Source organism: Hipposideros armiger, unplaced genomic scaffold (assembly GCF_001890085.2).
Source record: "Hipposideros armiger isolate ML-2016 unplaced genomic scaffold, ASM189008v1 scaffold_1370, whole genome shotgun sequence".
In the NCBI taxonomy this organism is placed as follows: domain Eukaryota; kingdom Metazoa; phylum Chordata; class Mammalia; order Chiroptera; family Hipposideridae; genus Hipposideros; species Hipposideros armiger.
In genome coordinates, this window is record NW_017732720.1 from 294,925 (window position 1) to 321,226 (window position 26,302).

The 26,302-nt window shown below is 44.3% G+C and overlaps 1 protein-coding gene across 2 annotated transcripts; it reads left to right on the forward strand.

Moving 5' to 3' along the window:
• Positions 1-7,913: 7,913 nt before the first annotated feature.
• Positions 7,914-23,735, forward strand: PLP1 (proteolipid protein 1). Of its 2 annotated transcripts, none has more exons than XM_019633685.1 (7): positions 7,914-8,120; positions 16,742-16,928; positions 17,414-17,675; positions 18,735-18,903; positions 19,362-19,435; positions 20,411-20,476; positions 21,615-23,735. In XM_019633685.1, the coding sequence occupies exons 1-7, from the start codon at positions 8,117-8,119 to the stop codon at positions 21,684-21,686; spliced, it is 834 nt and encodes a 277-aa protein (XP_019489230.1). In that variant the 5' UTR covers positions 7,914-8,116; the 3' UTR covers positions 21,687-23,735. The 2 variants fall into 2 exon arrangements, with proteins under 2 accessions (XP_019489230.1, XP_019489231.1); XM_019633686.1 differs by having other exon boundaries at positions 17,414-17,570.
• The last annotated feature ends 2,567 nt before the right edge of the window (positions 23,736-26,302 follow it).

The following is a 26,302-nucleotide window of genomic DNA, read 5'->3' on the forward strand; positions in this document are numbered from 1 at the left end:
CCAGCTCCAGGTTGAGCTGTTGTTCAGCATCTTAGCTATAGAGGGCAGTGTCACTGGCCCTCATATGCGGGATCCGAACCGGGGCCCTCTGGCGTCCCAAGCCAGTTCTTAACCATTGCGCCACTCGGCCGGCCCCCAAAATTCAAATTTAATTGGACATTGTGTATTTTATCTGGCCAGCTTATTTCATATTTCAGAGATTGGAGGAATGGCAGCTTTTGGAATGTCCTTGCTGTCTTCAGCAGCCCTTGAGGGAACTGCTTTAAGCACAGTGCTTATGGTCGTGCTGGAGTGCTGATGGAGGCTGACCAATTGCCCTGGTTTTCCTGGGAGTTACCCAGCTTTAGCACTGAAATTCTCACATAGCAGGCAACCTTGGCAATTTGGGGTAGTTGGTTACTCTAGTGAGGGGCATACCTAGAGGAGCTGGAGATGTTGGAAGACAACTTCATGGCCAAATTGCTAGGTGAGTCTCAGAGAGTATCAATATTTCTAAGCACATTTCCTCAGGGCCATTTCAAACATGGCCAGATTCTGGGGAAGTCTAGGAATCCTAGATCTGAAAGGTGTTGGTTCTAGAGATTACTAAAATTCAGTCTCTATTTGTTAAACACTTATTAAACGTTTCCAGAGATACTCTGTCACCTCACCTGTTAATTATTATTATTGCTGTGCCTTAGCATAGGCACTTTGCTAAATATGTTCCGTTCATTATCTTGTGTAATCTTCCCAATACCCCGTGAGATCACTATTATTATACGTCTTTCAGGAATGAAAAAACTGAGATTCAGAGAGCTTGAATTGTCCAAAGTCACAGAGCTGGTATTTGGTAGTGCTAGTATTGAAGTCCAGGTGTATCTGACTTCAGAGTCTATGTTCTTTTTTTTTCTCAATTACAGCTGACATTCACTATTATTTTATATTAGATTCAGGTGTACAACCTACTGGTTAGTATATAATTTATGAAGTGATCCCCCCAACTAGTCTACTACCCACTTGGCACTATACATAGGTATTACAAATTTATTGACTATATTCCGTATGTTGTACTTTACATCCCTGTGACTATTTTGCAACTACCAATTTGTACTTCCTAATCCCTTCACCTTTTTCACTCAGCCCCCAAACCCCCTCTGATCTGGCAACAAAGCAGAAACAGACTCATAGATACAGAGAACAGAATCTATGTTCTTAATCACTATACACACTGCTCATAGAGAGCTCTGATCATCTGGTTGGCCTGTTTGATATCTAGCTAAAACCCTTCATGATGTAATTATAATGACTTCCCTCTTGTTTAGTTATCAGCAGAGAGAGGATGGCTACTGCCAGGAAACCCAGGACTAGCTACTCTTTACAAACCTATCTTTAACTGGGATAGCCCACCCCACACCAGCATTCACCAGCCACCACCATGTCCCCCTTTTTGAGGAAATTTGAGGACAGCTGGACAGTTCTTGTCCCATAATCTCTTGAGGCTTGTGGCTTAGGCTTATGGCTCTAAGGCCAGCTCCTTGGAGGGTGTCTCTAGGGTGAGAATTGTGGCTGGGCAGCAGCAGTACAGCCAAGGTAGACAAGACAGCTCAGTGAGGATTTGCTTCTCTTTCAGAAAGTTCCTGCTATGGGGAGGAAGCAGAGGCTCAGGGGAGCTCCTGCCACTCTATTCTTTGAAATCCTTCCAAGAACTGCTGGATTCAGCCTGTGGAAATAATTGCAGTGTTTTTTCAAGGATAACCCAAGAAGTATGTTATACCCGCTTTGGAGGGTCCTCAGGGGAATCACTTCTTAGACTTTATGGGACTAATTGTGCTTAAAAAAAGAACATTTTCCTCTGAGGGCCAGGGTGTCTGCAGCCTAGGAAGGAGCAGGCAGGATGGAGGAGTGCAGCAACACTTCTGTGCTTTGGGGGCTGGGGTGACAGCAGCTGAAAAGAGTCTACCAACAGCCTCAGCTCCAGGGCCCAGTGCCCCTTGCACCCCTCCTGGCTACCACAGAGAAAATCCAATAGCAAGGAGCACCTAGGGGAGGACTAGTTGAAGGATGGGGGCTTCCCTTGGTCGAGTCTGCCCCATCCTACTCAGTGACAGGAGAAGCCCATCCTGGTGAGGGAGGCAGCTGCCCAGGCCTCCTCCTGGGCTTGGCCAGGGTGGAGGAGGAGCACGGCCTCAGCAAAGAGACTGGGGCAGGAGGGTCTCCCAGCCTGTCACTATGGTCTGTGCTTACCTGGAGTTCACAGCTCTTAGCAGGGAGAACTCAGGCTCCCCTTCTTCATCCTGGCTTCAGACACAGTTTTCAAAGGAAGGCACCCCAGCCTTGAGAGTTAGACCACCTGCCCCATAGGAGTCTGGCTTTGGGTTGAGGTGTCATCCACAGCCAGCAGTGACACATTTTACCCAGACAACCAGCCAGAGCACAAGGGCTTGGCCTGGCTTCTCTGAAAGGGACAATAAACTTTGATGATGATGATGATGATGATGATGATGATGATGATGATGATGATGTTGGATGGGGTAGAGTCACACCTCTGAAAAGGCAGTTCTGGGCAGCAGCTTTCAAAGGAGGAGTCCTGGGCAGCTGTCTGAGCAAATCTCTTCAGTGGTAGACATAGCCCGCTCTATTCGTGGGGCCAGCAAGGGGGCAAGGAGAGACCTTGTTCCCCTGAAAAGCACAGAGAGTGGCCTCTTGGGCTGAGGACCTTCCTTGCTTTCAAAGGCTCCTGTCTTCTCCTCCCATGGGAGACAGGGCATGAGCAGCCCCTCTTCCCTGTCCCGATGTGCCTTGCAGGGTTATTCTGGGAGTCCCGTCCTGGGGCTGGGGGCACCCCATGTTTTGGAATAGGCCAGCGTTTTGGAGACACAGGCAGGAGAAGGGTGTGGGCAGTGTGGATGGTGTGCAGGTGTGGGGGCTGGCCAACCTGCCACAGTGAGAGGGTTTCCCTCTAGTGATCCACCTGCTGCAGTGGAGCAAACCAGAGGACACTGTAGACTGCTGTCCTGCAATCTGCCTGAGGGACTTTTCAAATGAGATTTTCCCATAGAAAAAGGTAAGAAATGCATATAATTACAAATTCCCACCATACTAAAGGGTGTAGAGTGAGAAGTCTCCCTCTCACTCCAAGCCCCCAGTCCCCTTCCCCAGAAGCAGCCACTCTTATTTTGCTGTATGTATCCTCCCAGAAATACTAGAAATTTCTCTTGGAACTGTTCTTTTTTTTTTCTTCTGGGCTAATTTGAATCTTAACTCTAATGACTCCTCTTTTCTGACCTCGAGTTTAACCATACACAAAGTGGTGAAAATAGTATAATAAAACTCCATGTACCCATCACCCAGCTTCAAAATTTTGCAATATTTGGCCAATGTTATTTCATCTAACCTTGGTACTATAATTTTCTAGGGAGGAAAAATCCCAGGCATCATGACATTTCACCCATAAATATTTCTCTATGCATCTCTAACTGATAAAGAACTTTAAAAAAAAAAAGATTTTATTGGGGAATCGGGGAAGGGAAATGGACAAGATGCTGTCCTTTTCTTCTTCAGTCTAGTTGTGGAGGACGTTGCTTCACTGGCCCATGTTGGCATTGTGATCATTGTGCTCTTCCCAGGTGAGGCAGATCGGTCCCTGGCTTCTGGACGGCGGCTCACAGCAGTTCTTGGTAGCTTACACCGACTGCTGGCCGCTCACACTGGTTGCTGGCCACACACGGTAGCCCATGGCAACCCACAGCAGCAGGGGCTGCAGCCTACGCTGTACCCGGCGACTCGTGGCAGCCCAGCTCCAGGTCGAGCTGTTGTTCACCATCTTATCTGTAGAGGGCAGTGTTACTGGCCCTTATGTGGGATCCAAACCGGGGCCCTGATGCTCAGAGCTGGCATCCCAAGCCAGCTCTGAACCAATGCGCCACTCGGCCGGCCCAATAAAGAACTTTTTAAAAGCCATAATCACCATGCTATTACCATGCCTAACAAATATAACAAAGTCCTTTGTATCATCTGATCCCCATGGACTGATTTTGAATCCCACTGATCCTACAAACTGCACGCCACTTGCCCTGCCTGGATTTCTAACGTGGGCCTCCTGCTTGCCTGAGAAGTACAGAGTTGGAGACTCGGGCCACAGCAGCCTGAAGCCTGTTAATCCTCTCTGTGGCTTCTTGCTCAGGACAGAGGCTTTCTATGCAGACATTCTTTTGGAGCAGCACAATCTTCCAAGCAACTTTGAAGCAATGCAAGTCTGGAGAAAGGCCTTCTCTAGCGGTGGCTCCATCCCTTGCCTGCTGGGTGGCATTGGGAAAGCTGCCTCTTACCCCATCAGGAAAATGGAACCTAGAACATTGGTCCTCAGGGGTTGGGTATTTGACAGCCAAGGATAGTAGTAGTATTTGTGTTGTGCTCAAAGATCATATCAAACATGCCCCCTCTCTGCAGGGCCCACTGTGCCAAAGCTGGCTGAGTTTCCGTATTGGTGGAAGTGGGTTATGTGGACAACTGACTTCTCCACATTGCTAGTAGCTGATTGGTGCTCTCCAAGCACTTCTTTCCTGGGCTTAATCATCTGATTGTTTTGGCTTCCAGGCTACCCTTCACTTTATCCCCAAGTCATGGGCATCTCCCCTTCCAGAAAACACATTCAACCCATCACCCTCCCCCATCCATCCTTGCACTACTCCCTGAATCTTCAGGAGAAGAAGCAGCCTCCACTCCCCCCCCCCCGTCCACACCAGCTCAAAGTATGTGACATCTCTGGCCCTCAGTTCTCTTGGCCAGAAAGGCATGGCCAAGCCAATCGGCATGAAGTTGGGTGTGGGGAGTTCTATGAGCAAGTACATAGGGCATAATATATTGCCTGCCAGCCAGCCAGCCAGCCTTCTGTGTCAGGGCTAGAAAAGCTATAAGAAGAAGACGCTTGCCTTCCTGAGTTTGGTCTGGGATGACATTATCTTGGGGAGGAGAAGCAGAGCCTCAGCTCCAGGAGCCCAAATGCTAGCAGGTGAACCCCAGCTTCCACTGGTATTGTGCCTTCTGTGTTTCCCCTCTACGACCTTTTATGTAGACATGGAAAAGTGGACCAGCAGATTGGGCCCTTGAGCCCTTATTTAGTTTCCTGGGAGAAACTCACTTCTCTGAGTTTCAGAGTTCAGTCTATACAACAGAGCAAAGAGAACCCACGTGTCCAGTGGCCTTCAAAACCGGGTACTGTGGGAAATCACAGAGCAGAGAATGGAGGTAATACCCAAGTGTTTTGGAGTTATGTGCAAGAAAGCTGCACAACCAAAGCAAGCTATGATCAAGGGGGTCAAGATCCTCTGAGATGCCATCAGAATTTCATGAAGCCAACTGTTTACTAGTTTCATACAATCCTGCATTGTTCCTACGGGCACCCAGTGCAGGCAGCAGGCTGCCACCAGGAAGGCTGGCAGTGCCCTCTTGAGGTATCCTTGGGCACTGCCGGGGACCCAGCTGGGTTCTGGAGAACATTTTGTCAAGGGCACTCAGAAGAACCATTAGAAGCAGAATCACAGAAATAGGTGGGGGTGGGTGGATAAAAAAAGTCCCCTTGGGGGTCTGGAAACCAGAAACCTTGTGAAGGCAATGGGAAACGCTCAGAATAGGGGTGGTGAGTGGGTGCTGAGGCAGAGTGTCAGGATTCTAGAGCAACTGAAACACACTAGGTTCTGGGGAGCTGGGAATCTTAACGCACTGAGGACATTGAGCATGACACAGTCACCTGGCCGAACCCCTTTCCCATCCCTGGGCATAAAAACAAGGTGGAGACAGGAAGACATGCTCCATCAAGGAGTGCAGAGAGAGAAAAAGAAACAGAAACAGAGATGGAGAAACAGAGACAGAGAGAGATTGAGACTTGGGCAGAAGACAACATGAATAGTAAGGCAATAGAGATAAGAGGAAAGGAGAAGAGAAATGTGTGTTAGGTGAACATAGTTGAAAATTTGGTATCTGTGGGTTTATTGGGAATACATCTTTTTTTTCTGAATAACCGAGCAGTCCCCAGAGCTGATGCTTAGAATCCAGGGGCAGATTTGTGAGAAGGCTCAGCCTGAGCAGTGTCCCCTGCATGCAGGGCTATCTCATCTATTTGGGCTGTGAAAAAAACCACTCTCTTATCCTTAAATCAGAACCCCCAACATTTGGACCCAGGTCCTTCTGTCATCTGAGGAGCTGAGGGCACACATCTGGGGATTTCTTGCTCTTTATCCTCCGTCTCCTCCAGGGTCATTCTGACAAGAACCAACCAGAAGTTAATTGTTGGCACAATCTTACAACTCAGCTACCTCAGCAGGTAGAATCTATGGCTGGAGAGCAAGGCTGGCGAGGTCAGGTGTCCTGGGACTCTCTACCCTCTGTCATATGGCCTTAGTCTGGTCTGCTCTGGAAACCCACTATACCGTTCTGCAAAAGGGGCAGCATTCACAGGGGTTCTTTCTCCTTAAGCTTGTATAAGAGCCTTAAACACTGCAGGACGCAGGACTCTGGTAGACCCACAAGGGCATCTGCAGAAGACTCAATCTTTTCCTAATGATAGAGCCCAAGCCAAAAACAAGTCCAAGGTCACAGCTTAAAGAGAAAACTGGAAGATACAATCTTGCCTCTCTCCCCCAAAAGGAAGATTCTAAGCTCTGCTCAGTACTTCCTTCCTCTCCTTTCTGAACCCAGGGCAAAGCCATAGGAAAAAGTCTGGGGGTCCATACCTTCTTTCCCTGGAGTCTTCCAACAGGGTTTCCTCCAGTTACAGGCCACCCAAGGGAGGATGTGGGCCTCAGGTTCAAGAGATGTATGCCTTTCAGAGGCTCCTGAAGAGATAGAGAACTTTAGCAGGGAGCCTAGATAGACACTGGTTAAGATTCACCTCTTTTAGAAAACCTTCCTAGACTAATCCCACTTGGCATTGGGCACTCAAATACCTTCATATTCATTAGAAACAGCTATTATTGGCAAAGCAGGTTTCATATATTATTCCCCTATTTTTGCTGCTTGGCCATTGTTTCTTAGTGTTTCTTTCCCTGAGGCAAGCACTATATTTCCTTTCGTCTTCTCTCCACCCTCACTGGCACCCGCTGCTTCAACTCAACCCACTCTCTGCCTCTCACTAGCCTGGTCTCAGCTCTCTGATAATATCCCATTCTCTGGATGGGATATTGACTATCTGATTCCCAGATCCTGTCCTTGTCTTGTCTCAAAGTCAATTACCCTACCCTCCTTGGATATCACCCACATCCTTAACTTTGACATTTTCTTTACCCTATTCTGAGAATCTACACAGGTTTTGCCCCCTCTCTGGGTCTCTGTTGTCCTCTCGCTAAAATTATTATAATTCTAGCCTCCCCCAGCTTTGTCACAATCTGTTCGAGGAATCAACAGCTTGTATTTTGTCCTCATTCAGTTGGAGGATTTGGAGGAAATTATTTTAAAACACAAATTTTTCTTCTCTATTGTGTTTTTGGAGCTGGGGGTGGTGGTGGTGATTATTTGCCAAAGAGCCGGGGGGAAGGGAAAGGTGGACACGGCCAAGGGCAGCTATGAGTGAGGGATGGGGTTGGGGCCAGAGTTGGAAAGACTCTGGGAGATAACATGTAGGCTTTTGACCTTGACCCCCTCATCAGAGCTATCACTTTCATGGCTTCTGACACTTGTGAGGCCACATCCTCCACCAAATAGATCTGAGGATCAATTGGAGGCTTTCAGGACCTCTTCTTCTTATTTCCATCCCCAAATCACTTTTCAAGATGTCTGTTCAGCAAAGTGAAATTCCACACAGGCGAGGCTTAAGAAAAAAAAAGAAAATGAAGCAATTGGCAGTGAAAGGCAGAAAGAGAAGATGGAGCCCTTAGAGAAGGGAGTATCCCCGAGGAGGTGGGGACAAAGGAGGAGAAGGGGAGGAGGAGAGGAGGAGGAAAGTAGGCCTGTCCCTTTAAGGGGGTTGGCTGTCAATCAGAAAGCCCTTTTCATTGCTGGAGAAGAGGACAAAGATACTCAGAGAGAAAAAGTAAAGGACCGAAGAAGGAGACTGGAGAGACCAGGATCCTTCCAGCTGAACAAAGTCAGCCGCAAAGCAGACTAGCCAGCCGGCTACAATTGCAGTCAGAGTCCCAAAGACATGGGTGAGTTTCAAAAACTTTAGCATGGAAGATCCAGTCAGGCACAGGAATGCTCAAGAGAATTACCAACTTTGGGGTTCCGGGTTTTCAATAGTTTAAATGAGTTGTGTTTTGGCACTTGTTTTCTTTTTAATTCCTTAGCACTCAATTGGATTAATGCCTTCTCTGCTGTATTGAGATTGACGCTTTATTGCCAAAGAATTCCAGCAGTGCGTGGAGGGTCCCACAGGTCCTTGGAGAGAGTGCCCAGCGGGCTGGATGTGGTCATGTGTCCTCCTACCCCCTCACTTTCTTCTACCTTCTCTTTCACTCTGGTTCCCAGGCCCTGGTAATGGCCAGGTCAGCTGACATCTCTGGTTCGGCTGGAAGTAACTGAGTGATGGCTAGCCCTCAGACATACTAAATAATTGCTTGCTTGATACAAAATTTGGACCCTGTTTGGCAACAGTAGGAAATTGGGGAATTGGGCAAGTTGGATTTAGGTTGGGCCATAGCTGAGGAGGCCAATCTCAGTTCAGGAAATGAAAATAAAGTCTTCAATGGCTTTACCAAAGGGAACGGATATGGGTAGGGGTGTGTGTGTGTGTGTGTGTGTGTGTGTGTGTGTGTGTGTGTGTGCATGTGCACTCATGTGCATGTGTATGGGTGACCACATCTAGCAAATATCACAGACTTAGCCTTCCTGAGGGCATGGCCTGGACCCTAAATCCCTGCTTTGACAAGGAGGCTGCAGCGGCCTTAGGGCTCTTGCTGACATGATTGAGTATTGCGGGCTTCTCCAGGTTCCATGAACAAAGAGAGAAGCCACGAGGTTTGGTCTCTTGTAGTGTCTACTCAGAGCAAGGTGTGCAGAGCACAATGTCAACACAGTATGCCACAAAGATGCATAGACATTGCTCCCATCTGGCAAAACAAGAGTAGCAGCTTGAATGCATCCTAAATGAAATGAGAACCAATTGCCCTATGTATTCACCATCAAATGTAGTACCCAGAAGACTCAAGGAGCATCCAGGAAGATAGGTTTTGAATTCTATTAAGCAGGTGTCAGCCTTTAGATTGTTTCATCCTGAAACACCGAAAGAGCTCTTGGAAGCATGTGTTCAGGTAGGATAATTAAGAGGGTAGAGCACTGGGCTAGAAGCCAACACAACCAGGTTGGAATCCCAGATCTGGCCACTTATGAACTTCATGACCGTGGGTAGGTCACTGTGAATTATCACTTCTTCATCCGGAAAATGGGGATCACAATAACTGTTTTGTATACTTTTGGGGTTGTGAAAATCAAGTAACAAAAATGTGAAAGTCCTCTGAAAATGGGCAAGGTCTATAACAATTGTAAATCATGATAATACTGATTATTATACAATAACTTGTGTGCAGGCCAATTCTTACTTTTTCCAAAGTGTGTGGTTGTTCTTTTTTTTTTTTGTCTGTACTTTGTACACTTGGGTAAGAGTCATTTGACCAATTGAGTATAGCCAGGTGAGAGGTGAATGTTGGGGAAACTCAATTCCTGCCCAAGGTAACATCAGAAACGCCACTTAATGTTAGGGCAGCTCTTTGGGTAGTTTGTGAATTAAAAACAGAGAGAAAGTAAAGAAGGATTCTGAATATTACTTCTTCAGGGGTTTAAAGCTCCAAGGAAAAGACAGGAATAAATAAGGTGACTACAGGGACAATTTCCTGTTATGGACACTGGATGATTTTCTTCAGGGAAGACTGCCACAGATAAGAGCAGAGTTGAGGTCCTATATTGTGTGTAGCTGTTTAACTATTGTAGTAGACAAATTATATCATGGAATCTGGGTTTGGAAGGAACTTGAGAAGCTCTCTGAGCCAAAACTCAGTGCAGGAGTCCCTTCGACAACAGCCAATTAAACATTCCTACAGCCTCTTCTTAATCACCTCCAGGAATAGGGAGCTCACTACCTCAACCATATAGAATCCCACAGGATTGGAAGCAAAGAGGAACACTGAATTCAGTAGTGTCTGCACAAAAGGTTTATGGGGAAATGATAGTTCATTAAACCTTGTCCCGACTTGGGAGGAGGATATGAGTCTTTGGGATAACAATGGAACTGGAAAAGAGCCAGAGAGCAGTAGCTGATTATTCTCTGCTCAGTTGCACAATGCCATTACTGAACAGCAAAATGTTGGCTTCTGCAAGCCTGTTTCTGAGAACGGTGGCTGTTACCCTGGTAAACAGACTGTGATGCTTCTCTCCAAAGGTGGCTGTTTGCCGAACAGTGTAGTTTTGGCTGGCTCACAGTAAGTGGGTGAAGCCCAGGGGAAAAGTATACAGGCAGAGCAGGGGTCCAGTTTTACAAAACACCTGAAGACTAACTGAGTTCCACCATGAGAGTAAGAATGCCATAAGAATGCCAGGTGCTAAAAAGAAACCAGTTCCAAGCCAGCACATTCATTTAAGCTTCTTAGAGACACTGACTGAAATGATCACGGATAGCCTTCCCTACCCCACTTCTGACCTTGGCTTTGCAGAGCCAGAGGAGCTCTTGGAGAGCCAGGCCGATAGAAAAGTCTGCTCTGCTTCGAGGGGCTTTCATCCCAGCTTTGCGCTAGGAAAACCAGTTTACTCAGCAGCCTGAAAACTAGAACTACTCTCTCAAAGCTAGCTAAGTAGTAATAGGCTCAAGAAACCCCTGGAAGATGGGTGGGAGAGGAAGTATAGTTTCCAAACCCATCAAGGCAGAAACCCAGCCAGTGGCATCTTTTTTCTCTTGTTGTCTTTTTGTGTATTATTTTGAAGCTCTGAAAACCATCCTCAGGGTATAGTTATTGGTCTTGAAAGAAAGCAACAGTAGAAATGCCCTCCTTGCTCAGAACTTCAGATCCAGGGAAGTTCTAGTCAGGGCAGTGACTTGATCAGGAAGGGTCAAATCAGCCATGGCAGGCAAACAGCAGTGTGCCCTTTCTTTCCCACCGTCGGAGCCTACCCAGTGCCAAACTTTCATTAAAAGCTCAGCAAGTACTGATGGATTAATTCCTCCTTGGCTATTTTTAAATGGTTGTAAGGGTGATCTCTCAGCTGTGTGCTAGCCTATGAGCTCCTTGCCAGGACTCTGGAAAAGAGTCAGTGATATCCCAAGGAAGAGAACAAAGTTCCCCAGGCCACCTTCACACTGCACCTAAGGAGAGAGGAGGAATTGGTGGGAGACTGACCTAAGGAATAAGGTATAGAAACTGTCGTCTGTTAGCTAAGTGTCAGGTGCTTCTCTTTCACCTTCCCATATGTGTGCAAGGTAAAGATGGTGTGTCAGGGATAGAGTTTAACAATCAAGCTTCTGCGCCAGTATGCCAATGTTTGGGCATAAATTGGTAAGCGTGTGTGTGTGTGTGTGTGTGTGTGTGTGTGTGTGTTTGGGGAGGACTGGGTAGTATAGAAAACAAGGTGGCCCAAATGTTGTTGCCATGGCAATAATAATACTTGTTCAAAGAGGAGGCTGAGATTCCTTTTTTTTTTTTTTATAGCTGAGCCATCCTGCCACCTGTTGGCAGCTCAGCAGCTGCTCAGCTTGGGCTGACTCGAACCGCTGTTGCTCAGAGCTCAAACTCTTGAGCGAGCTCTTAACCAACTGAGCCACTCAGCCGGCCCCTGAGATTCCTTTTGATTTAACTCTGTCCACATGACTTGACTAACCAGCAGGCCTGGATTCCCATGCCCCAGTGGTTGCGGGGCCCCTTTCCAGCCCTTGGATGTTGTATAAGTGCTGATTTCATGTAGGAAAGACAAGATTATAGGCAGGGCTTTGTCTGACCAGGATAAGGCCAGAAGCAAAGTCTTTGTCTCTGGTACCTCTTGATGATTGTTGTTTTACTCTTAGAACCCACCCACTGATCCCCACCCATCCCCAGTACCAGTCACGGCTACTTTAGCATCTTGGCCCTATCAACTGCCTATAGGCCCTGATCAAGGAGGCCTCTGTTCATGGGGTGAGGTTAAGGGGTGGGTTCTGGGCGGAGGGTAAGACTGTAGTACAGATTAGAGACCTAGGGAGATGGGGCCAGTTTTTTACTCAATGAGCCTGCCTGTTGTTTAGCTCTATTGTATAGAGTTCTATCTCTCTCTTTGTCAGCTGGATTCAAGGGACAGGCTGGGAATTGTGCGAGGTACAATTGACCTCTTTCTGCCATCCTTTTCGATGAAAGCCTTCCCTCTCCTCCCTTTGATGAGTTCCCAGCTTCACACTGAATTTCCATCATGGAGCTGGTCCTTGAGGCTGCCCAGGGCATGGGAAAGGAGGGAGGGCTGGGGAGCTCTTCGATCTTGCTTAAAGTGACAGCATCACGATCAACACAGTCCCTTGGATGGACATGGATCTAGATAAAAGTCACAACAGTCCTGCCGCTCTTTGTCAGACTCCTGTGAAGATCATCAGTGAGAAGGGCTTGAAGTTCTATCACAATTTGGGGAGTTTTCAGATAAATCTAGTCAACACTGACTATTTCCCCTTTGCTCATCTTTTGCCCACAGGACTTGGTCATATACATTTTAACACTAGATAATACGTACCTTTGATCTTTGATTCACAGACATAAGTTTGTTCTCCCCACAAGACTGATGGGTCTTTGAAGAAAGAGACTGGGCCTTATAAGTTTCCTTTTGTTTTTTATTGTATCTAGGTTGCTGCTTGCTAATGTGCTTAATAATGATACTGAATCCACATAAACAGAAATGAAAGGGAAACACTTGGGAGTGTCATTATTTTTCTCTATGACTTCTCATCAAAGTCAGTTGGTTTAACCCAATTGAGTTGCATTGGGTAATATTATTATTATATAGCTCTTTTATGCCATCTTGACTATGTTGCAAACTGTCCTTAGCCTGGAAGTGTAAGACTGTCTCTTGAGAGAGCCGAGGAACTTCTCCAGAATCTCTCACAGCCTTCCTGAATCACACCAATACCCTTTTAATCATGAAGTGTTCTGAAATGGAGAGCCTGTGGCTTTAGGCTACTGTTCTCACATTTCCATGGACATTTCTTGGGCTGTGAAAAATGAACGCAATGGACCTTTCTCAGAATGTTTTGATTGGCAACTACTTTGATGAAGACACAATTTTTTGCGTGTTCTGAGTTCTTCCCAGTTGGAACCCAAAATTTGATTTTTTGCTTGGACACACTGACAGAGTCTTTGCTTTTGATTAACTTTAATGCCCCCAGAACAAACATTTCATTTTGATTGTGAAGAGATGGACATCTGATGCTTATGCTGATATTGTTGAACTGTTTATAGCTCAAGACTGATAGATTGATCCAGGGCCATTTATTTCTAACTCCATGTTAGAGACTCGTTCAAGCCTATAACCTTCTTGTTCTTTGCTTTGAGTGACAGTGGAGCAGAAAAGGATGTGCTAAGTTATTTGAGCTCTAAGAAACTAGAAGCAAAATGGATGCAAAAAGAAAGAGTATCAGTTGGCAGCTCAGAGTTGCTCCTAAGGCTTAGTCCTTTATCACCCAGTAAGAACACTACACACCACATATGATACTCTGGTTATTTGGATGATGATCAAGGGATCAGATACACTAAAGAGGTTTTTCCCTCATCTTTACAACCCTGGAGGGGGCATCAGCTAAAACTTAGAGTGGAATTCTCTGGTTAGCAAGTGTTCAAGTTCCTCTACCCCTGATCACACCTGCACCACAATTAAGCTCTTCCCAGAGTGAAAAAGCTGGGGTGAGTGAGTGGGCACAGGATGGTCACTTGCTAGGGTGGATGGCTCTCCTTACTCTAAAAAAACAGTTCTGCTATTGTTCCTTGGGTCTGACCCCTCTCCCCACCCCCAGAATTGTGGGCCCCTGCAGAATACCAATGAGGCTCCTGAGATCTCAGGGAAAAACAAGGCTTCTTTGTTTGGGGGAGCTATGGAGGGCTCTGTCCAAGCCCTGACCCTGTGCTAGGGAGAGAGGGAACAGTGGGGTCACTGACCTTCCCCTTCCCCCACCCCCAGGCTTCAGAGGCCTTCTTTACTAGAAGAGTCTAAAAGTTTGCGGGTGGGGAAGAGTTGGATATGCAGAGACGAAAAATGGCAGCATTATTTTTTTTCCAAGCTCCTTTTCTTGGTTTATAGGCTGCGTCTAGTATCTTAACCTGTTGTGAAAGAGGAAGATCAATTTCTGGAATGTTTCCTGAAAACGATGATCAATTTCCACTGCTGCGTTATTCTCTCTGGTGTATACACGCATGTGTGTGCACATTTGCATGTATGCATGTGTGTATGTGCATGTGCACACAACACACACACACACACACACAGACACACACACACCCCACAGGCAAGTTCTGATGAGACACTCTTACCAAGCACTACTGCAAAGTTTATGTTAAGTTAACTCTGCCTCCACTTATAGTAGCACTGCTACACACTGCTTCCAGTAGAGGCCAAGTTTTCTGACAGCAGTGCTTCAGTTTTTGGAAAAGGAAAGACATTTAGTTCTACCATAGATGTTAACTACTTACTTTGCTTGGCTTGAGCTTCCAAGCCTCATCTTTGGTGTGATACACAAGAATCTTTGAAAGGAGGCTTGTTGAGGACCAAGGAAGGGCTCTCATTTTAGAGAACAGTGGGTAATAGAACCCACTCATTTTGTGATTCTGAGACCAGAGATAAATGCCTCTACCTCAGTTTTCCCATTATAGAGATAATTTTGTCCTTCAGAATCTGTTCACATTGATGTAATTCAGCCATGCAAATCACCAGATGGTCAAGCACTCAGGGCTAAAAAGAAATGGTATTAGTATTAAGAGGGTTGGGCAAAGGACTTCCCTAACCCCTGGCACCCTGTTATAGATAAATGAGCTCTACATAAAAATCTAAACCCCAAAATTAATACAATTTATTTTCTTTTTGTAAGGAGTCCCAACATGGTTTTCCAAAATAGCAGCTTCTCAACACATTTGCTGTTTTTTTGGGGGCGTGTGTGTGTATACATACACACAAATAATTCATATATACATATAATATACACACAAAAAGTACAAAAATCATTCATATATCGTATCTATATACAGAGGGTGCTAAAAAATGTATACACATTTTAAGAAAGGAAAAACTGTATTAAAATTGTAATACTCAATATATACCAAAAGATGACAAAAGATAAACACAAGTCACATTTGACTTCTACAATTACAAGAGGTGCTCAAAGTGGTTACCATCAATGTCCAGACACTTCTGATTATGGCGAACATTGTTTGGTAGAAAAGTAATACATAGATGACATCTCTTAAAATGTGTATACATTTTTTTGGCACTCTGGTATATTATAAGATATATAAACAGATACATAAAATCGGTGTGTGTGTATGTGTGTGTGCATATATATATATTTATTTAATGTGTATATATATTTAATGTGTATATATACAAATATATGTATTTCTTTTCTGAAGAGATTAACATTTTTATTTCTTCTACTTTTTGGGGATCAGGCCAAGAGGACAGAGGGAGCCATAGTTTCCCCATCTAGTCAGTCATCTACTTGAAATTTGTTAAGTTTCACTGAATGTGGCACATTAGAGCATGGGGCTAGTACTTGGGGCACAGCTGCTCTCGGAGTCTGTGACTTCTTGTGTGCCTTTCCTGTTTTTCAGCAGGTCTGGGACTCTCAGGGACTGATAACACTTTAAGACACCTGTGTTTCCAGGCCCTGGTGTGTTTTTGTCATGCCAGTAGACATTTCATGCTTTGCTGACTTTGTATAAAGTCTCTTTATATCTGTTTTGACAGCACTGCAGTGTAAGACTGAGGATGAGGACATTGTTTAAGCTGCAGTATAAGGGGACAGATCAGCCGTGTAAAATGTTCAAAAATCATTAAGCCTGTATTTTTATTGCTGGGAATAATAATAGTAATTCTCCAATTAACCATCTCCTGTCCTCTGACAGTTCCCTCCATCCCTTTAGACTCTAATAAGAATCAAGCATTCCATGCATAGACACACAATGTTCAGAAATATCCAGGAGCGTGCAATTGCCAAGGTCCCCCCCCTGCCCCACACACACACACCTGGAATGCTCTTCAAGGCCCAAATCTTGTCTGACAGTACTGATATCTCTGGCCTTGTACTCATCCCTTCCTGGAACTCTCAGTGCATTAACCCTTTTAACCACTTCTTTGACTGCCTGAAATTGCTAGTTGAGAATATTACCTAACTCATTCTTCCTCAGTAAACAAGATTCCCACATGGCTGAATCTGTCTTGTATGTCTTCACATCTCACATAATACCTAGCACAATGCTAGGCACACAGTAGGTACTCCATAAGAGCTGATGAATGACTAAAAGAAACAGATCAGAATGATAGGAAAGGAAGAGAATGATTTCATAATCTCTCTGGCTTGCTACTTGAATTACTGATTAATAAAAATACACAGTTTCTGTGAAGGAAAGGTAAAGATTTATTTTCAAGAATGGAACAAAATATGGTTTTTGGGTTACTCTCACATTGCAGAAGCCTACAGCTCTAGACTCTCCTGTTTTGGGGTTGTGGGGTGACACTCCATCCATGTATAGGAGCACAGAGCCTCGCTGGTCTGGCAGAGAGGTCTGTGTGGCACGAGCTTCCTATTGTACATCCCTGACTGTTTCCCCTCTTTCTTCCCCAGGCTTGTTAGAGTGCTGTGCAAGATGTCTCGTAGGGGCCCCATTTGCTTCGCTGGTGGCCACTGGATTGTGTTTCTTTGGGGTTGCACTGTTCTGTGGCTGTGGACATGAAGCACTCACTGGCACAGAAAAACTAATTGAGACCTATTTCTCTAAAAACTACCAGGACTACGAGTATCTCATCAATGTGTAAGTACCTGTCGTCCCACACAAACCCCTCTCTTTTTCCCTCTCTCCACTTTGGAGATACAGAACTCATCAGTACCTTAGTGACTAGCCGGGAATTGGTGTGGCACCACAAAGGAACCCTGAGTCTTTCCTCTGTGTGCAGATTCTACCGATGCCACATCTGAAGCCCTAAATAAGGGGAAAGTGCCATGTTTAGAAAGGAGGGCCCTGCCTGCCTGCCTGACCACTCCCCCTGCCCTTGTTTCTTTCATGCATTCTAACTTTTGCTCGGTAAGGTCAACATTGACTGAATCAGAACCTCCTCAGCAGTAGGTATGGAGAACTCACGGGGGAGACACAGTGACTGGACGGGGGAGGAACTTAGTGATCCCTCTAAAGAATCCCTAGCCTTGTTTACGTGCTTACTCAAGTGTCCACTTCACTTCTGCAGGAAGGGAACTGATTCCTCAATTAGTAAGGTTCTCTGGTCTCTTTTGTTAATGCAGGATCCATGCCTTCCAGTATGTCATCTATGGAACTGCCTCTTTCTTCTTCCTTTATGGGGCCCTCCTGCTGGCTGAGGGCTTCTACACCACCGGTGCAGTCAGGCAGATCTTTGGCGACTACAAGACCACCATCTGCGGCAAGGGCCTGAGCGCAACGGTAACAGGGGGCCAGAAGGGGAGGGGTTCCAGAGGCCAACATCAAGCTCATTCTTTGGAGCGGGTGTGTCATTGTTTGGGAAAATGGCTAGGACATCCCGACAAGGTGATCATCCTCAGGATTTTGTGGCAATAACAAGGGGTGGGGGACAACTGGGCGTTAGTCTGTGGCCTCACCCTCGCCCAAGGCTTGGTCCTCTCCAGGGGCCTGGCTTTTGAGTGAGGGAGTGATGGCTACAGCCGAACGAGAAGATCAGGAAGAACGTGGTGCCCAGCTGGCTTAGCCTCACCTTTGAAAAGTTCCCTAGAAATTTTCATCTCAAAATGAAAAGCATGAGTTTTGTGGGATGCTTTGTACAATCAGACCATTTCTAAGCCATCTGTTGGTACTCCTTTACTCCTCTTCTAGGAGGGACCACAACAAGAATAGATCTGACTGCCCAAGAGTCTAAAATACTACCCATGGGATTGAGATATGGGTACCTGATCTGAGAGGGAGGGTGGATAATGGAAATTAAATAATTGACTCCAAGGTGAAATTCACAATATTCTGGGATCCCACACTGTTGGAGGTCCCAGAGGGAACTAGGATAAATCTGCATATTTCATGTTTCATCTTTGTCTGAGGGCTATTCATGCTTCTACTGAAGCACTGGATTTCGGTCTCTAGCGAAAGGGCTAAACATCTATGCGTTATGGTGATGTCTTTTGTGGCCAGGAGTTGGCTTAGAAAGGTTTTTTTGGATTTGAAATTTAAATCTCCTATTGGCTTTGTTCAGTGACTAGGGATCAAAAATCTGGTGGCAAGAAACATTTTCTAAGCTCAGCCTAAGGCAACAAATGGCACGACTTTCTTTCAAGATCTGTTTTGATTTCTTCACACCTTATATGCCCTCAAAATCTCCTGAAGCCTCTCTAACCCAGGGATCCTTCTCACTCCAACCCCAACCCATTCCCTCCACCCTCCGTCACACTTGGAGCCAGTTCTCCAGTAGATACTGCCAATGACATTTGACAGAGGTGTCCTGCTTACTAATTTTATTTGGTGGAGATCCTTGGAATTTGGTTTCATGCCTGGCACATGCCACTCCAGGATCTCCCATTTTGTGTTTTGACGTCTGCAGGCTAATGCTCATATCTAATCACTTCATGTCAATTGTTTTAGTTTGTGGGCATCACCTATGCCTTGACCGTTGTGTGGCTCCTGGTGTTTGCCTGCTCTGCTGTGCCTGTGTACATTTACTTCAACACCTGGACCACCTGCCAGTCTATTGCCTCCCCCAGCAAGACTTCTGCCAGTATAGGCAGCCTCTGTGCTGATGCCAGAATGTATGGTGAGTTAGTGCACGAATGCCCCTTATGGAAGCACTATATGTTTGGTTCTCTGCTTAGGGTAAGGAGGGTAGTAATTATGGGAAAAATAAGAGTATGGATGCTTGGATCTTAGTTTCTTAATCCATTTCCACTGGAACTGGAGATATTTCTTACCTTGGGAGGAAGCTTTTTGGAGGTAGGGGGGAGTTTTCTTGGCTGTACACACTGCTCTACCCTAGCTGACTGCAGTTCCCAACCCAGAAGCAGCACATTTCAGTAACAAACACAAGATTTCACAAATGTTCAATACCACCTTCTATTTTTTGTAAACCTTTAGAAAAGAGGAACCTGCTTGTTAGTAGGATCCAACTTTTCAGCCAGGATGATTAAAGATGGAAGAAGAGCTCTGAAGGAAAGTCTCCATGTAGCCCCACAACTCCATGAAGCTCACCTTGGTTGACTTGTGTGTCTTACTTAGGTGTTCTCCCATGGAATGCTTTCCCTGGCAAGGTGTGTGGCTCCAACCTTCTGTCCATCTGCAAAACAGCTGAGGTGAGTGGGCCATTGGAATTACTTTCCAATGGAATGGCTAGTACCATACAAATTCCTACCCATGGCCTTCAATTTTAAGGACCACCGCTTCTCTTTGCTGGATTTTGAGTTAGCAGATTGTCTTCTACAAAACCTTGGCTGAATATGCATGAGCCAATGAGCATAGGTGGTAAAAATATCTGTTTTCCCTAGAGCTGCATAGAAAGACTTCCATTCCAAGATTTCCTCCCTTAAAAGAGAAATTTGTAGATTTAGGTAAAGAATAGAGCTTAATGGTTAAATCCCCCAAATGAAAATTTTTATTCCTTTATCAAGAATCTTATCAAGAAAATGAGTTGTGCATAGAGACATTCATGGGTTTTACAAAACACCTTCAGTTTGTAACTTCTCAATCTCTAATGAGGAGAAAAAAACAGAACATTTGAAAAAGGAAAACACTGTATTGAGAGTGGATATTGTACACAAATGAGGTAGAGGAATAAAAGTATATCCTGAGGAAGAAAGCAATAAATAATTTATTTGAAAACAAAATGTTGACTTTATATTTTGGGATCCAAGATACAATTGTAGGGAACCAGTTGATTAAAATATATTTTTTTTCTTTACTTTTTTTTTTAAGCTGAGCCATCCTGCTACCTATTGGCAGCTCAGCGGCTGCTCAGCTCGGGCTGGACTCAAACCGCTGTTGCTCAGAGCTCAAACTCTTGAGTGAGCTCTTAACCAACTGAGCCACTCAGCCGGCCCTTGATTAAAATATTTTTGAGTATTCTGTGTTCTGGGTGCTATGGGACTAGGTGCTATGGTATACATTGAAAAATGGGAGGCCTACACTCAGAGAAGTGACAACTTAGTTAGAGATGCAGAATTAATACACAGGAAGATATCAACACATTCAGAAAGCTGCATGCATAATCTACAGCAGAGCATATTTTTGCTGTTGCAAGAAACAGTTCTTCCCTTTGAATTTTCTTGCAGTTCCAAATGACCTTCCACCTGTTCATTGCTGCATTTGTGGGGGCTGCAGCCACGCTGGTTTCTCTGGTGAGTTGTCTTTGAATGATCTTGGCAAATATGTGGTCCTGGGATACCTGGGATGCTGTGTCCTGGGGTCCAACTATGCTGAAAGGAAAAAAGATAGAGTCCTTCTAACCATGAAATGGTGGAAAGAAGCTACTGGAAAGAGACAGCAAAGTGTAGGAACTATGCAATTCTACTTCAGAAATTAGACAGGAACAAGAAAAGTCGTGTGAAGAAAGAGGAGGTAAGAGATTCATAGTCAAGAGTGATGATATTTAGCATTTACAGAGCATGTAATATTACCAAATGCTTTGCAGTCATACATTACAATTAATTCTCAACACACCCTGGTCAGATCAATCACAAGAACACTGAAACATTACTAAACGTGTTTTCCCCCCAAGGCCTTGAATTCTATATACTATCAATAGGACTCCATCTTGGACACTCTCCAAGGGGTTTAGTTACTCTCCTAAAAATACTGGGAAGGACTTCTTAACAGTATGAGAACTGTTATTACTATAATGCGATCCTATGTCCCAAATCTTGCTGATGGTGTTACAGCACAGTGTCAGTGTAGTGTGTTTGTCATTGAGATTGAGAACCTAGGGCACTGAAGGGTGAAACAATTTATCTGAAGTCATTGAATAAGTGGTGAATGTTCGAGGATAAGCTCACAGAACTCCTGGCTCCTACTGCTGAGGTTTTTATACAGAGTCGAGAGGCTTCTCATTTTGTAAAATAAATTGATTCATTAAGCACGAGAGGGCTGTGCTGCAAGGTGAGGCTGTGTGTCTGCAGCAGGCACCGTATGACTCCAGGTCACTCAGACATGTACATAGGATGATGGCAGAGTCCACACATTGTTCACTTCCCTGAGGAAAACTCAGTGCTAAAGCCAAGCATAGGTGTGGAATAAATCCTTGTTGAGTTGGTTCTCTGGGCCAGGCCTGGGGCATTGGAAGGAAATGCCTCAAAGACAGAGGACTTCTAGTCAAGTACATAGGGCAAAAGACTGGGACATGCTGCTTTTTACAGAACAGGAGTTTTTCCTTTATTTAGCTATGATTTTATTTCAACCCTTCTTCATTCCCGAAAGGACTGGAGGAGGGACAGCTTCCTTGTCTACTCTTACTCATATTCTCTTTTCTGTTCCCTACAGCTCACCTTCATGATTGCTGCCACTTACAACTTTGCCGTCCTTAAGCTCATGGGCCGAGGCACCAAGTTCTGATTGTCTGTAGAAATGTCCCTTTTTCTAATAGCGAGGCTCTAACCACACAGCCTACAATGCTGCATGTCCCATGTTAACTCTTCGCCTTCGCCACTGACTGGCCCTCTTCTTACTTGATGAGTGTAACAAGAAAGGAGAGTCTTGCAGTGATTAATGTCTCTGTGGACGCTCCCCTCTTATGTACCTCTTTTAGTCATTTTGCTTCACAGCTGGTTCCTGCTAGACACGAAAAATGCTTAAGATGGTGACTCCCCAACTGCAAGTCACAAAGAAATGGAGGCTCTAATTCAATTTTCAAGCATCTCCTGAGGACCAGGAAGTGTTTTCTTCTCAAAGTGCACTTCCACTAATGGAAACAACGTGGAAAGAAAGATGTTTAGGTAGAGAGAAGGGATTTACCTGGTCCCTTTGCCGTCGATAGGGGCCAAACTTATTCTCCTTGATGTGCAAAACAGAGAATTCCTGTCTCCCTGTTATCCTGAAGATAGAAGGGAAAAAAAGGAATGCCAGCAAAACAGTAAGAGCATTTGCCCAAATCTACCTATTGCAGCTGGGAGAAGGGGGTCAAAGCAAGGATCTTTCACCCATAGAAAGAGAGCACTGACCCCAATGGCAAAGGACTATTTAAGCCCTAACTCAGCCAACCTTACTTACAGCATAAGGAAGCATAGTGTCTGTGTAGACAGAGGGGCCACCTGGCCTTACACCTCGTTAGAAAAGAGAAACAGGGTGTTGTCAGCATCTTCTCACTCCCTTCTCCTTGAGAATGGCTACCATGACAACCCTGTGGTTTCCAAGGAGCTGAGAATAGAGAGAAACTAGCTCAGATGAAAAATGACTGGCTTAAGGAGCAGCAGTTGCTAGTGGCTAAAGGTGTAAACTGAGCCAGCCCTCTGGTAGACACAAGATAGATAACTCTGGATAGCACGTCTTTTTTTCTGTTAATTAGTTGTGTACTCTGGCCCCTGTCATATCTTCACAATGGTGCTCTTTTCATGGGGTATTATTCATTCAGTCATAGTAGGTGATTTGAAGATCTTGATTTGTTTTAGAATGATGCACATTTCACATTTTCTAGTTTGTTTATCACTTGGTTGGGGTTGTATCAGAAAGGTCTGGAGAATGATTGTTTGAATATGATTCTTTAACAAATGAAAATTGGACATTAAACATTATGAATGGTATGTAAAACTGGCTAGTTCCATGCATCTATTGGGATTTTCTACAAATTATTCTGCCTTCTGCAGAAACAGATTTGGTGAATTTAAACCTCAATTTGAATAAGCTATTATTTTACTCAGTAGTTGATTGTTCTTTCTAGCTAGTGGGAGATGATTTGATTTAGCAATGTTACCTTGGCGTGTTAAAGAATCAGATTTAACATACAGGTTATTCTCTCCTGATGTAGATCACGTAACTGAATGCACCAGCTGTCAGCTATTCAGTTGGTAAGCTTCCACAGAAAAGGAAAGGTGGAAAGAGTTTGATACCTGAATAGCTCCCAGGTTTAAGTCTTCTCTTCCTTATTTGTTAACTGGGTTGAAAAATAAAAGGCTGATTGGTCTTCATTGAAGGGAAGATTTTACAGGTATGACTGTAGGTGGTTCTTTTGTTGTAAAGAATTGGTTTTTTTCCCTCCCAAAGTGGTTTCAGCAATGTTTAAGGAGATGGAAGATCATTACAAAAAGCTACTTGATATTTGTTTTCAGACCAGTATACCAGATAAGCTTCCAGGCTGCATAAAGGGAGGAGATGGAAAAGGCTCTGTAAGAAACCAATCAAGATCAAGGAAAGTGAAGTAATCCATACCTTGTGTTTTGTTTTGATTTAATAACATAACAAATAACCAACCCTTTCCTGAAAACCTCCCAGGCATACATACACACATATACACACACGAAGAGAGTTAATCAACTGAAAGTATTTCCTTCATTTCTGATATAGAATTTCAATTTTAACACACATAAAGGATAAACTTTTAGAAACTTATCTTACAAAATGTGTTTTATAAAATTAAAGAAAATAAAAATAAGAATGTTCTCAATCAAACAGTGTGTCCTTTCACTGAATTATTCTGTTTAACCCCACAATAGAACTTGAATAATTGTACCTTTATTGTGTTTGTCCAAGGAGCTCATTTATTTTTCAGGTTATCTAAGTCATTCTCACAACAATTCTCTAAACCATAGTAGATAAATCACTTCTACTTTTATAGCTGGAGACACTAAGAAATAGAGGCAAAATGTTTTATCCAAAGAAACCCAATAAGTACATATCTGAGCTTGGACTAGAACTCAGATCTTGATACCAATGCATTGCCTGTTTTAAGGTATCTTTTCTCTTAAGTTGGGTTTAAGAGTGTCCTGCTAATTCAGTCAAATATGGTTACTTCTTTAATACAATAATGATGCTCAGCTCTGGTGTGTTTAGGATTAAGTTATTGTTAGCTTTTCTTTGAATTGTTTGAATTTTCCAATAATGAGCCCTTAATACTTCACACATGAGTAATGTTTAGCTTTATCTAGAAAGTACTGTATGAAAAGTTTAATAATGAGGGCAAAACAGATAATGGTAAGGGCAATGTAAATTTAAACAGTCTGTGGCAGGACAGTATTAAAATAATTTGGTGACATCTTACTACCCTGATTGGCCAGCCCAGTAGCCCACTTGGGACACCATATTAAATGCCTGTCACAAGCCCACACTAGAATGTGGCACTCTTGAACACTATTCTAAAGACCAACTTAAAGAAAGCGGACCTAAAATTAGCTGTAGATTCATTGTCCCATAGTTGCAGCGGTCAAGGAGCATGACTGGAGAGAAAGGAGACTTTAGCTGAGGGCAACACGTTGAGGAGCTCCATTCAAAAGTAGTTTCAATTTAATCTCTTCATTTCTGCTTCACCACAATTAATATTCTGCAAGCAAGTCTGGTTGGACGGCTTTAAGACAAAGAGAATAAAGATATGACAAGGACTTATTTTTAGACACTGACTGGCAAACAAGGACACAACACCATATTTTGGAGAATTGATTCCGGGTGCTATAAAGTGAATGTATTTTTGCCTCAGAGGAGCAGGAAGCCAGTTCCCAAGAAAGCTGTATTCTCTATCTGCCCTTATTTGGCTCAGCCCTCTGGGCTGGATCTATATAGATGGAGTTTCCAGGCTTTCAGAAGCTGAGAGTATCTCCAGTCTATCAATTGAGCCCATTCTTCTTAGCTCTCCCACACACCATAAACCTCCTTTCTCTGAACTGAAAGAGCTTTCTTTATGCCTAGATCAGCCAAAGATCAAGATGCAGCAGTATAAACAAGAAACATTTTCTTGTAGCATTAGTTGTGTTGTTTTTCCTATCTTCGGGGTCAGTATCGCATGCAGTTCCCCAGGGTGTGGAAGCTGCAGCTTTGGCCAGAGCAACATTCGTTCATTCATTAATTCAGTCTACAAACATTTATGGAGCGCCTACTAAGCTTTGTGCTAAGCCCTGGGAGTGTCAAGTTTGGGGGCGGTGTGGGTAGATAGGTGATAAAGATATGATCTTACGTTCAAGGATCTCACTCAGCCTCAACCAGAGCAGAGAGGTCTTCCAGGGTGGAGCTAAGTGGAGGCAAGAAACATGCAAGAAGCAACCTGACCAGCTGACTGCAATGGGCGTCTGAATTTTCTTTTCAGTATGTGGGAGAGGTGGTGGTTACGGGCCACGACTTCACATGGCTCTGGTCCTCTTGGGCCCTGATAGAAACAAAACTTCAATTTAGAGTCCTAACAACTTGTGACTTGCTCTCTCTATGTCACCCTGATTCTGGCCTTACATGTGACAGTATTTACGCCTATGCTGTCACAATGCATGTGTGTACTTCCACCCACTCAGTCATCTGAGGAGTCAGAGGGCACATGGATCAGGATTTACACAAACACAGGCTATTCATCACGGCTTTCTCTTTCCATCCAGGCTAAATCTGAGAAGCCATGGAAGGGTATGATAAGATGCAAGGTACTTCTCTCTTTGGATTTCCTTACTGTGAGCACAGATAGTATGTCTGTTTTGACATTAACAGTTAGTTCGATGAATATTAAGTAACAAATGGAAGAAATATTCATTCTTACATAAACAAAACCAAAACTTGGCCTTTTCTTACATCCATTGCAGGTAAGGAATTCAAGTCAATACCTACAAAATGGGAAAGATTTTCCTAGTTTACTCACTTGCTTTGAAACAAGCAACCATGCTCTTTACAATTTTTGTTGTCCTGCAAAGTTTGGTGTCTGTGTTCCTGCTCTGGTACTCCTTGAATTGATCTACTTTATTCCAAAGGAAAGAAAAATAAGATAAAGTAAGGAGCATTTTCCAGATTTTGAAATAATCAAAGGAAATCCAACCTTAACATTTTATTCAAACCTTCAACACATATTTATATTAAAAATTCTTTATGCCAAGGGTTATGCTAGGTGCTGGTAATACAGCAGTGAATAAAACAGACACAGTCTGGGCAGGCCGAGTGGCGTGATGGTTAAGACCTGGCTTGGGATGCCAGAGGGCCCCGGTTCGGATCCCACATATGAGGGCCAGTGACACTGCCCTCCACAGCTAAGATGCTGAACAACAGCTCAACCT

Excerpts from the sequence above, each read along its gene's own strand:
- PLP1 (XM_019633685.1), top strand. Across the intron at positions 16,929-17,413 it reads TACGAGTATCTCATCAATGT|GATCCATGCCTTCCAGTATG; the intron begins GTAAGTACCTGT and ends TTGTTAATGCAG. Across the intron at positions 18,904-19,361 it reads TGCTGATGCCAGAATGTATG|GTGTTCTCCCATGGAATGCT; the intron begins GTGAGTTAGTGC and ends TGTCTTACTTAG.